Source organism: Notechis scutatus, chromosome 1 (genome assembly GCF_049901735.1).
Source record: "Notechis scutatus isolate UNSWTSFEM ecotype Mainland chromosome 1, rNotScu1.2, whole genome shotgun sequence".
Classification (NCBI taxonomy): domain Eukaryota; kingdom Metazoa; phylum Chordata; class Lepidosauria; order Squamata; family Elapidae; genus Notechis; species Notechis scutatus.
In genome coordinates, this window is record NC_142009.1 from 276,248,022 (window position 1) to 276,260,713 (window position 12,692).

The window sequence follows — 12,692 nt, forward strand, 5'->3', positions numbered from 1 at the left end:
GTTTGTGTGTGTGTTTTTTCTTCGTCTAGATTTAAAGAGAAAACTTACAATGTCACTCATCAAGAATAAGTCGTGGAAACGGAGTTTTTTCCCGATTGGCTACTGAGTTGAGCAACAGATAGGTGAGTTCAGGTGAGTCTCACAGCCTAAATTTATAGACAGTAAAACTGACATTCCTCATTCTAATGCTATTTTTGGATTATAATTCATTTTTCAGTTAAAGAGAGATTTTGTTTAGATATGAGTGTTTCTATTTGATGATTGTCATTATTTCTGGGACTATAATATTAAGAAATGGCTGAGAACTTGATTTGATTTTTGCTCGCCTCACAAAAACTAAACTAAAGAGATTAAAATAAAATAAAATATCCTTTTTTAAATTTAAAATAGAAAAAGTAACTTTTATTTTTGAAAGAATGAATAGAAAAAACCTTTGTATAGGAAAGCTGTCTTCTTTATGTATCAGTTGTAAAAGAAAACCTTAAAGTCTATTACCAAAGCACAAGATGACTACTTTAAAAAAAATATTTGATTTATGGAATGGTAAGTGAACTTTTTATTGGAACTACAAGTTACAATTGAAGATTAACAAATCCTTCTGGAAACAATTGATTACAAATACAATTAGATGTTTATTCAAACCTTGAAAAAGGCATTGTGGATTACCCTTTCAAATTGAGATTTATTAGAGCTACTTCATGGAAATTGCAAGAAATTTTCAAGGACCTGAACGTGATAAACATTTCAATACAAGAAGAAAATATACTAAAAAAACAGGTCAGAATTTTATTTATGAGATTTAAGAATGGTAGTAAGAAGAGAAAATATATAATTGATTTATTTGACTAACTGGCTAAATAATGAGTTCTTATTTTTGATTATGTTGAATGGTTATATAGATTGGATAATGTGTAGATGAGTTTTTGACATCTATATAAGGGGAAATTATTTTTGATAAAGTTTCATTAATTTCTTTTTTATAATATTTAATTGTTAAAGAGAGGCATGAGGGAAATATAGAATAAATGGACAAGATAGTTATGTATTTATGACATTAGGTGTTTTTGCTAATTTTGATCTTGGCTAAGTAATAAGGGGAGCTGGAGCTTTAGGTATGTGTTTAAAAGATTTATAAAGTTTTGGCTTCTAAGTAAACAGCTGGACAAGTCTCTGCAATTTTCTTGACAAGGTTTTTCAGAAGTGGTTTGCAATTGCCTCTTTCCTAAGGCTGAGAGAGAGAGAGAGAGAGAGAATGAGAGAGAGAAGAGAGAGAGAGAGAGAGACTGGCCCAAAGTCATCCAGCTGGCTTTTGTGTCTAACACAGGCCTAGAAAATATACTTTCTGAGTTTCTAATATGATGCCTTAACCATTATACCAAATTGGCTCTCTTCATAGGATTTACTTCTATGTCAGCTTATATGTAGGTTCAAGTTTTATACAAACAGAAGCTTAGCATATGGTTCAGGTCCAAAATGGATATCCAGAAACTGAATTTTGTAATTTTCAATGAATTTAAGTAACAAGGTTGATTTCTAGAAATCCAATATGGCTTCCATTTTGTGTCCAGACAATATAGCATAGCTCATTCTCTGTTAGAATCATACATGTTGCAGCTCCTGAACTTACATTTTCAATCTAGTGTGTTTTGTGGGCACAATTATGCTTGTCAATAACTAGATGGCAATTAATTATTTAACATGCAAATAATTACAAGAAGTCCACATACCTCATCCTCTTGTAACTCCTCTCCTAGATTAAAAAGCTTATACAGAGCATCTGCAACCACTTTTTTCCTCTTGCGCAGAAAATCCTGCTCATCAGGGCAAAGTTCATAACCCAAACGCACGTCAAGATTCTGTGACCTGGGACACAGAAACAGCCATATCACTGCTAAGCATAGATTAGATGTCAGTTCATTTCAACAATAATGCAGTTAGCTGAATATCAATTCACAATTTACAGGCATGGTTTCAGATTTGTATGGGAATCAAAATTATCCCCATGCCAATCAGTTGAGGATTGCTGGATGCTCTTCACTGCACTAAGCCTTCATTTCCTCCTGCTTCAATGGACCTGTTTTATGCAAAGGAAGCACCTCAGGAGGAAGTCTTAGAGCACTGGAGCATGCCCACAATGCCACCAATTAATTAATGGGGAGTCAACTGACTTCTTATGTAGATCTGAAGTTATATCTGAAGCTAGAATAGATTAGGCTACAAATAGAAAAAGCAAGTTCTCATTCAAGGATTATTAAAGTGGAGAATATTTGAATGGTCAGAGACTACATCTCAGCTTATTAATTATAAGAAGAGCTGTGGCTGAATTTTTTCTTTTCCTTTTCAGGTTTGGGAAAATTATTTTAGACTTTGGGGAAACACTTTGTGAAAAATTTAAAGGCAAGGATGAGATATTGAGGGAAACTGTTCCCATTCCCACTTTTCAGACCACCAAAGGAGGCTGAAATCAAAGCAGTAAAATATGGTGGTTTTGCTACTGAATTTTTGGAGAACTACAAATGAGATACTGGGGAGTTGCATGCAAGCCTCAAATGATGCACAAATAGTGCGTGCCTTTTTTGCTGTCTTTCCTTTGCATTCACTTGGTGTATTAATTATGCCAAAAAAAAATTAGAAAGGAAATACCTTACCCGTCAATTACCTGGAGATACAGCTCCAAGGTACCACCCTAAAAACCCAAAAATATGCATTAGTGAAGACAGTGAAACTGGACTAAAAAGGGGTAGAGAGACAAATAAGTTGGGCATGTGAAAAAAAATAACAAATAAACTCTTTAGATTTGTTTAACCGAGGAGTGCATAGGAGTACTTATAATCAATTAATCCATCAATAAAGAAACACAGAAAATGCTATATTAGACTTGAGTTTTCTCAATGCTATATTAGACTTCAGTTTTTCCATATATGAAAAAGTGCAAAACACATGTAATATTTATAAATAAATGATCACTGGAAAGATTCAGTTTGCATATTTGTGGGAAACTCATTTGTCATTTTCCCCAGAGTATGAAAAAGAGAAAGAGAGAAAAGGGGGGGTGGAGAGAGTCTTTGTCTTGTCTTTCTGATAAATAATGCAAAATAAGTAAAATGATCCTTGGATGATGTTCCATTGTCTATTCTTGAGTCAATTAACAGCTCAGAAATTCTTGAAATTTCAGTAATTCATGTTGTGAAGCCAGAATAGAGGTTCTATTATGTTGCTCCCTACTTCAAAATAAGAGATTTCTATTAATTCGTTGAAAACAGTGATTGTATAATTTATGTATGAATTACATAATGTATGTAATCTAAGTATGAACTACAAAATATTATTTATGAATATTATGTGTGAATATTAATAAGTATGATTACATATAGCATTATGTATGAACTACATTATGTAGTTTATGAAGTAGTTTATGTATGATTTCTGACCAGCAGTCAATTACATTAAATTTAAGAGGGAGGGAGAAGCAGCATTTTCCTCTTTTTTTTTTTTTAGAAAAACATAGTTTTTAACAGAACTTTCACAGAAAGTTTAAATGATAATTTATTTGTATCACTCAAGTATACTTTAAAAAACAGCAACAGTAATCAGGAAAGGTGATCATTCATTTTAAGAATCAAAACTTGCCTTCCCCGTTGATAGTTCAAGTTTAACCTGATGGCCAACTGGAAGTAGTTTCAAAGGCAGAATTAACGAATAATCAGATTCACTGTCCTTGTTAGGTAAAATGTTCTGGGAAGAAAAAAAAGGTGACCCAAATGAATAAGATTTAGTATATTACTTATTGCTTGATGATGATAATGATGATTAGCTGACCTTTCAGTCATTGAATGAACTTTTCATTCAGGCAAATTCCAGGCATCAAAAAACTAGCTGAACCCTCAGTTCTTGGACCTCAAGAATTATTTGGTCTCCTTCCTTATATTTTCCTTTAACTGTTCTGAACCTTCATTAAATTTACAGTAATTCTGGCCGGCTTAGCAGAAAAGTCTTGGCTAAAGAAATGTACGTATTCAATAACCAGATGGAAGCAGACTATCTCATTGTATTTTGGCTACAATTTACAAATCATTTAAAAATGTGTTGTTTATTTAAATATTTAAAAAATATTAAAAATTAAAAGTATAAAATATTTTTAAAAATTTAAAATGTAACAAATCAATTTTTAAAAAGTAAAAATGAGAAAATAGCAAATTACAAGAATGAAGAGTGAAGATGGCAAGAATAACAAGATTAGGTGGGAGGGGAAAACAGCCCACACAGTCTAAAATGGCCCATTTGCCAAAGCCAAACCTTCAAGATTCATTGACGCATCAGCAGAACGATGGTTTTTTTATTTGTTGCTACACGATAACCTGATGGATAATTGGGTGTCCATGGAAAAGGGATACATTCATACTTATTTTCCTTTGCTGAATTACAGTTACATGATAACTGAGACCATTACCTGAATTTTAGCTTTTAGTACTGGCCCAAAGCTTTTTATGCAATGAAAGCGGAAGGAATCTAAATTTTTGCTTGTCTTCTGTGTTCCTTCATAAGATTGCTCGACTGAAAAGACCAAAAATTTTTTGGCTAAAATAAAACAAGACATGATAAATTAAATTAAATGTTAGATATTTATGCTTTTAAAAATGTGTTGTTAAAAATGTGTTGTTAGCATGAACACTTGTTATTTTGTATTCATAAACTAATTATTGAACTGCATCCTTTGTCAAAGGTATCAAGACATACAGTAAACATAGAACTTCATGTCTCTTTCATGCATATATATTTAATATTATTCATATATAAAAGGATATGCAGCTTACAACTTGTTTATATGAAAGCATAGTAAGATTAGGTCAAAACTCTTTTCTGTTTCCATAAATCTGATACAAAGAAAATACATCACTTTAAAAATACCTAATTCCAGCTCAAATTCATGTTTTGCCAATTGCCATTCACATTTTATAATTTGAATATAAAAGTAAGGACTTTATTCAGATTTCACACTACTTCCACTTTAACATTCAGGTGCTTCAGATATGATAGACCCGAATACTGACAGGGATCATGAACTACCACTGCACACTGTATCAAATACAGCCTACTCTAAACATTATTGCATATCAAGAATCAAATATCACAAAATACACAATATTGAAATAGAATAGCCTTATAAGATCATTATTTTTAATTTATTCTGAAATTTATTGGCTGCTCATCTTACTACAGGGTAATTCTTATTATAAGAATTGCTGTTGCTGTCTTGCCATGCTTATTCAGTAGGCAAAAGAGGGATGCTAAATACTGCTGCTGTCTGTGATTATAGTCTGTCTCAAGCAAGCTTACATATTCAAAAATTGGTGTGTGTGTGGGGGGGAACCCAGGACGAAGAAACAATACCATTTGTAAAAGAATTATGGGGAAGATTAAGCGACTTCTTCTCACTGAGTGATGTTTTGCCTTGTTTTAGAAAAACTTTCCCACTCCATTACGTTGCCTCAAGAAAAGTAGGTTCAGTGACAGATGCTTGACAAGGCAAAGGTGTGGCTTCACCTTTAGGAAGGTATTTCAAACTCCAGAGAATAGCTGGCAAGAGATAAACATTCATAGCTTCTTCTTTAACCACTTATGCTAATGAAACAATTTGTAAGTATCATCAAATATTAAGCATGCAAGATAACCATCTACTAAAAGGCAAAAGGTCAGCTCTTCGTGGCTTTCCAGAAAGCTAAGAAGATGGACTTTTCCAGTTCTCATAGCTGAGTGGTTCGTTCGCTGTTAGCGCGCGAATTCAATAAAGCCTGAGCAACCAATTTAGCCGCCTCGCCTCATTCTGTGGTGCATTCGTTCCCAGTATGAAGCAAAGGGTATTCTATAATGGCAAAGGTTGTTACAATAAGAGCCACAGTGGTGGCACAGTGGTTAGAATGTGGTACTGCAGGCTACTTCTGCTGACTGCTGGCTGACTGCAATTTGGCAATTTGAATCTCACCAGGCTCAAGGTTGACTCACCCTTCCATCCTTCTGAGGTGGGTAAAATCAGGACACAGATTGTTAGGGGCAATATGCTGACTCTGTAAACTGCTTAGAGAGGGCTGTAAAGCACTGTGAAGTGGTATATAAGTCTAAATTGCTATGCTATACTTCCTTGACCCACTGGATGCAACAACTGAGGGAAGGGAATTGGATTGTCCCACTCTACCCAACATAGTGGGATGGGCAGATTACTTGGCCCTGTGCTATGTGCGGGTTTAAAGATAATAACAGCACATTGAATTGCATCTGTAGAGCAACTGGCAGCTAGTGCAGCTCACAAAGCAGTGGTATGGGCAAACTGAGAGATGCCCAATATCCTGCATGTTGCTGTATTTGGAAGCAACTACAATTTCCTGATGATCTTCAAGACCATCCTGTGTAGAGTGCATTGCAAGGGTCCAGCTAGAAAGTGACCAAGACATGAAGGAATGGGAGCAAGATCTTTCCATCCAGGAATGGGAGCAGTTGGCATGCAAGATGTATTTGTGCAAAGAACCCATCAAGCAGGAAAAGTGAGTTCAGGAAGACTCCCAAATTGTACAGTAGTTCTCCCTGGGGAGCTGCTACCCCATTGATGGTTAAAGTTTACCCATCACTGGACCCTGGAGAGCCAAAAACTCAAAGCCACTCCATCTGGTGAAAGTTTAACCAAAGCTGGTTACTCCCCATCCAGACCTTTATAGCCTCCACACTCTAGGCCAGCACAAAACAGTGAAGATGTATAACTAGAATCATTGGCATACTGAAATATCACATCCCATGCCACTGAATGACCTCATGCAGAAGTTTCACATAGATGTCAAAAAAGAGTGGTGAGGAAGCTCTGAGGTCCCCCACCAAGTTCCACCAACACCACCTAGAAACCCCTACAGATGAAGGAGGAGAAAGACCACAAACAGCATCTCCCCTCCCTAATCCTGAAGCCATCATGAAATCCAAGAGGACAGTGGTGTAATGGTCTTCCACAAACATGATCAATGTCATTTCCATACCATTATTCCACTCTGAATCCAGCCTAGAAAGGGTCCACATCATTAATGAAATTTTCCATAGGACTAAAATGATAGCATGGTTGCCAACATATAATATTTGCTATACAGTGTAATGGAATCTGGGAAAAGTCTTCAAAGTTGACTACACAAACACTAGAAAGACCCTATAGTAGAAACCCTGCAACACTGTGACATCCAGCCAAGGGAACTAGAAGCTGCAGCTGCTGACAGAATCCACTGATGAAACCTCTGCTATGAAGACTCCAACACCTCCAAGACTGGCATCACCAAAAACTGAATAGTGTCACAGAGTGACATCCACAGTTATCGTAACAATGGACTTTCAGTGTCCCCACTGAACTAGACTCTGTGCTTCCAGACAGGGACTGAAGAGCCACCTCCGTATCCACAGATAAACTGCACCACAGTGTGTCTTCTTCAAACCAAAAGATACTCTGGGGGCTGCAATTCCCTAAATGCTAGTCAAGAAAGGCATATAAATACATAATAAGTGAGACTAAACTGGCAATGTGCAGTCAGAATAAAGCAATACTTTTCAGATGCCTTTGCAATATTATCAGCATCTGCTCTTTTTTTGGTTTACCATGGGCACATCTGGAAAATGTGTCCTGCCTCAATCTTGAAAACCTGCAAAGGCAACCAGGAAGGTATTGTCAGGGCTGCCAGATCTGTCAGCTCAGTAAAAAGTCATTTTAATCTCCAGGCCTTCAATTCTTGTCTTGAATGACAAGAATAAGGGTTGCTTATTTTCACCCTTCCAAATCGCATCACTTAACAATTTCAATATAATTGCAAATGGCAAATTCTGATGCAAAAGAGAGAGAGAAAAAGAATTCCTGAAAAAGTAGCTGTAATTTTTTATCAAGAATTCACCAGCATTGGGAGGATTTTAAACTATTTTGATCCTTTGCATATGCCCCAGATTTGGTAATAGCTAAAGTAAATGCCATTTTGCATCATAAATTCCATCATGGGATATTGAGAAATCACAAGCACATTATTCACAAAACATGTCAATTTTTCCTTTTCTGGGTGGCTTTAAAAATCTCTGCCCTTTGGAGAGAATTAGGAATTGGATGGTTTTAATGGTTTCTGTTTAAACATAGCACAACAATAAGATTGTAAAAATACATTTTTGATCATTGTTGATTGCAAAAGTCTTCCCTTGGAGTTCTGTGCAATGGTTTAAAATGAACATTTTTCTAAATCAGAAGATCGGAATTAAAGTAATAAGCAGTGTTACAAATATCAGAAGAGGCCTAAACTGGAAGAGTAATTTGTCTTTTAATTGTGAAGTACTCTCACTAATTCACCACTCGATCTCTAGATATTTTCTGATATCCCTTACGGGCATCCTCTCTTTCTAGAATGCTGGCCTCAGCAACTGCTAGAAACCACAATGATTTCAAAATGTTTATTGTAAAGCCACAGTGCAAATTCTACTTTTCCAATGTTTATCCCAGTGATAGTTGCAAGTTCAAAAGTCACAGAGGAGTCATGAGGTCATGGCACAGATTTGTCAAAAAAAACCCTCACACAAATGCCCTTGAGGGTAAGGTTCCTGATGGCAAACCTACGGCATGCATGCCCAAAGTGGCATGTGGAGCCATGTTGGCTGGCACATGCAGTATCGCCCAATCCTCTTCTGGGTTTCTGGTGTGCATGTGCGCATGCTGATCAGCTGTTTTTTGTGCATATGGCATTGCTGGAAACTGGAAGAGTTGGTCTTCCATTTTCCATTGTGTGCATGTGCGCTGGCCAGCTGACTGTCATGTGCGCATGTGCGCCAGTAACCGAAAGACAAGCTGGTTGGTGTGCATGCACATGCTGGAAACTGGAAGTTCTAGGCAGCTTCTTTTCCAGGGCACATGCCTGACATGTGTGCGTACCCACCCTTTTTGGCACTTGGTGCCAAAAAGGTTTGCCATCATTGGTATAGGTCAGTGGTGGCTAACCTTTTTGGGCTCCTGTGCCAAAAATTGCATGCGTGCCAGCACACACACACTCGCGTGCCAGCACCCAGAATGCAATGCATGCCCCCTCCCCATTATGCATGCGTGCATAATCCCCCCCTTACCTGCACTGCACCTCACAGCTGATTTTTCGGCTGGTTTGAGGCCTTTTTCGGCCTCCCAGAGTCTTGGAAAAAGCCTCTGCAAGGCTTTTCAGGCCTGGGAGGCCAAAAAAGGCCTCAAACCAACCGAAAAAAAATCAGCTGTGAGGCGCGTGCATGTGCAGTGAGGCAACTTGTGGCACACGTGCCATAGGTTCCCTATCATGGATATAGGTAATCCTTGACTTATAGTCATTTGTTTAGCCACTGTTCAAAGTTACAACAGCCTTGAAAAAGTGACTTATGACTGGTCCTTGCCTTATGACCATCACAGCCTTCTCATGATCACATGATCAAAATTTGGGCCTTGGACAATCAGCATGTATTTATAATTAACGCCTCCAGGGTGATGTGACAATTATTTGCTACCTTCTCAGCCCTAGGACACAGGCAACGGCAGACCGCTTGAAAACTGCAGGGAAAACTTCAGGAGTCAACATTAAAAGTTAGACACACACACATATACAAACAAGGTATATACCTTTCAATACCTTCTCATTATCCTCCTTGCTCACTTTTACATCCAAAATGGAAAGTCCACAGGCCTGTGAAAACCAAAGATACAACATTGTGTCTAGAACTTTGTTTCTTTCTTTGCATTACATCATATCCCACAATACAGTGCTTCCTAATGGAGAAAAACGAGGGCATATACCCATTTTTCTCAACCTGCATCTTGCAGATTTTCCAACCCATGTGGTTAACATGGACCCAAAACCTCTAAGGAGTACCAAACTTCCCGAAGACTCCAGAAGAAGAATCCTTACCACTAGGACACCATTGGAAATCAGTTGCTCGGGAGGACCTGGCCTAAAAAACAGAGCGGGGGGAAGAAAAATAAACAAAAAAGAACCAATAAGACCAAGGTTGTTATCCTTTACTATTTTAGAAATAGGGCTTTGTGAACGACTGACAAAAACAGGAAAGGCAATACAAACAGCTGCAGACACTCCTATTCTATAAATTGCCAGCCAGATAAATTATTAAGATGTTTGTGCACTGTGACGCAGAGTAAACTTCTTTACTCCATACATTTTTATCAGTTTGCCCATGAACTGAATTTAAAGTGGCACCAGTAAAACTTAATGGAGTGTGAAAAAGCCAAGTCCAAAATATAATAACAATAATAACAACTGGAGCATCACCTGAACACCATTCCCATTGACAAAGTCACCCTCAATCAATTGAAAATGGGCAGTTCTGCTTGGAAATCATATCTAACAATATCTCAACAACCTCTACTTATACCAGATCCTCGGGAAGGGCTTGATAGGTTGATAAAAGTGCCAAATCCAACCTAAACATTTGGCTGACTATGTAACCAACCATAATATTTTTTTTTCTTTTTATGACCCCGTAATCCCTTGTATCGGAGTGGAGTCGGGGCAACTGAATGGAGCTGACCATTTAGTGGTCAGACGTCCTTTGTGACACCTGTGTGGAGTTATTCTTTATCCCCTAATAGAGAAACATTTGTCACTGCCTAGAATTGAACTCTCAGCCTCCTGAGTGTGGGGCTAGGGTCTTTTCCTCTAGGCCACCGCACTGCTCAACCAACCATAATAAACAGTAATCCAAAAATTAAAAAAAAAATACCAGCAGTACTTCAGTACAGCACCAAATTAAAGAATAAAATAATTTGTCAATTAAACACTTTTTGTATTTTTATTTCTTGTTGTAAGTTCACCATCAATGCTCATAGAAGCAAAAGGGCAGATTATACATTTGATAAAAAAAACAAGCTCCTTCCTCTTCCATCTACAAAAATAAAGTATCTGGATTAGGGCTCATGCTTGGCCTAGAGAACCTCCTCGAATAGAGATGGAGACATTACAGGAAGTGATGTCACCATGAAAAGATCCTATTGATTATTATAGGAGCAAAAAAGAAAAAGAAAAAATATTTTGATGATCAAATAGACCAGAAACTGACCTTCCCCCACCCCGTTTTATATAGTAACTTGTAACATATGCAATCTATAAACAAAAATAAGAAATGTAGTTCCTTACATTCAGAATAATGCAGAATTAGTGGCTAATGGTCCTTGTCCAAATCAAATTGGCATGCCAGGATCCAGCTTCTGACAATGCAGTAGAGAAACTGGCCACTTCCATTGTTAAGGAAACAGACTCAACAGCCACAAAACTGGACATTTTGGGGGGAGAAGGAATTTATTCTGAGGTAGAGTTGGAAGGGTGATTCTGTTCTAATTATGGAACACTACGTAGAAGAGCTAATGGAACCTCCAAATGGTTGTTTTTCCATAATATAAGCTAAAATAGGGATGGAAAATTAGAGATTCAATATCTGCAGGAACTGCAGCATGGGTTAGCACAAGGCTGTCAAACTCCCGGCCTGCGGGCCAGATGAGTCATGCACTGGCCATGCCCATGCAAGGTTTAGCAAAGGAGGGGAAAGTCCCAATACGTCACATGACGCTGCCATGATATGAGTTTGACACTCCTAGTTTAGCATATTGTATAAATCAGGGCAAAGTTACATCATACTATGTTTCATTTATTTGGATGCAGTATGTTATATGAACAGAGATCTGTGTTTCAGTCTATTATGTTACATAAACATAGGCAATGTATCAGAATACAGTTGTATGGAATTCCATAATAGATCATTGCAGAATTGTATGGCTTACTAAACAAAATAGGATAGAACAGGGTAAGGTAAGATAGAATAGGATACCCAAATACCCCCAAAACAATTCCTTTTTTGAATTATCTGCTGAATAATTCAAAGGATGAATTTTCCAAGACCCAAACCATGAACAATGACTTCATGTTTACACTTACATATCTGACAGCTTGAATTCCACTTCTAGAAAATCATAATGATCAGGTTGTTCTTGTGTCTGGTAACAGAAAAACATTTATAAAATGCACAGGAACAAAGACAACATTAATATATGCAGTCCACCAAACAGGAGAGGAGAGGAAAGGTGTCAGCCCTGAATCTATACTTTGAGGAACATGCCTGCCTTGAAGTTTTGATTCCAGTGTGAACTGGAACCCTGACAAGGAAAGGAAAGGAAAGGAAAGGAAAGGAAAGGAAAGGAAAGGAGAGGAGAGGAGAGGAGAGGAGAGGAGAGGAAAGGAAGTTGATATGACATGAAGTATAACCCCCTTTTTAAGGACAATCCTTTTCTGTGCTCTCCTTTCACAAAACCCATGAAACGTACCATTTAATACACTTGGGAAAAGAACATCCATTAGGGTTAAAGAACACATGTCACCTACATTATGTGCAAAATAATTTTTTGCCCCTCACCTTCGGTTTTAAGGAGAATTTCTCAAGGACTGGACTTCCGGACTGGAGTTTTGACAAATCAAAAAGAACAATTAATTGGATATCACAATTGGTGTCTGGATCCATTTTGCAAACTTCCAACTGTATGATATTCTAGGAACAGAAGAGAAGAAATGGCAATTGCATGCTCCTTTTTACTGATGGCAATGTAGATATTTTCGCTGTAATATTTTCTTCCAAATTGATGGAATTTTGCCTATTGACCAGGAAAACTGATTATA

General features: G+C 37.4%; 1 protein-coding gene across 1 annotated transcript in view; it reads right to left on the bottom strand.

Moving 5' to 3' along the window:
• The window catches only part of LOC113409993 (cytosolic phospholipase A2 beta-like), a 39,363-nt gene that overhangs the window by 17,595 nt on the left and 9,076 nt on the right, over nt 1-12,692 (bottom strand). The window contains exons 4-11 of the mRNA XM_026664325.2: nt 12,433-12,564; nt 11,958-12,016; nt 9,921-9,963; nt 9,635-9,698; nt 4,451-4,578; nt 3,631-3,735; nt 2,649-2,686; nt 1,728-1,863 (exon numbers count right to left, since the gene is read on the bottom strand). Of these exons, the coding sequence (XP_026520110.2) occupies nt 1,728-1,863; nt 2,649-2,686; nt 3,631-3,735; nt 4,451-4,578; nt 9,635-9,698; nt 9,921-9,963; nt 11,958-12,016; nt 12,433-12,564 (705 nt within the window). The remainder of the gene's footprint in view (nt 1-1,727; nt 1,864-2,648; nt 2,687-3,630; nt 3,736-4,450; nt 4,579-9,634; nt 9,699-9,920; nt 9,964-11,957; nt 12,017-12,432; nt 12,565-12,692) is intronic.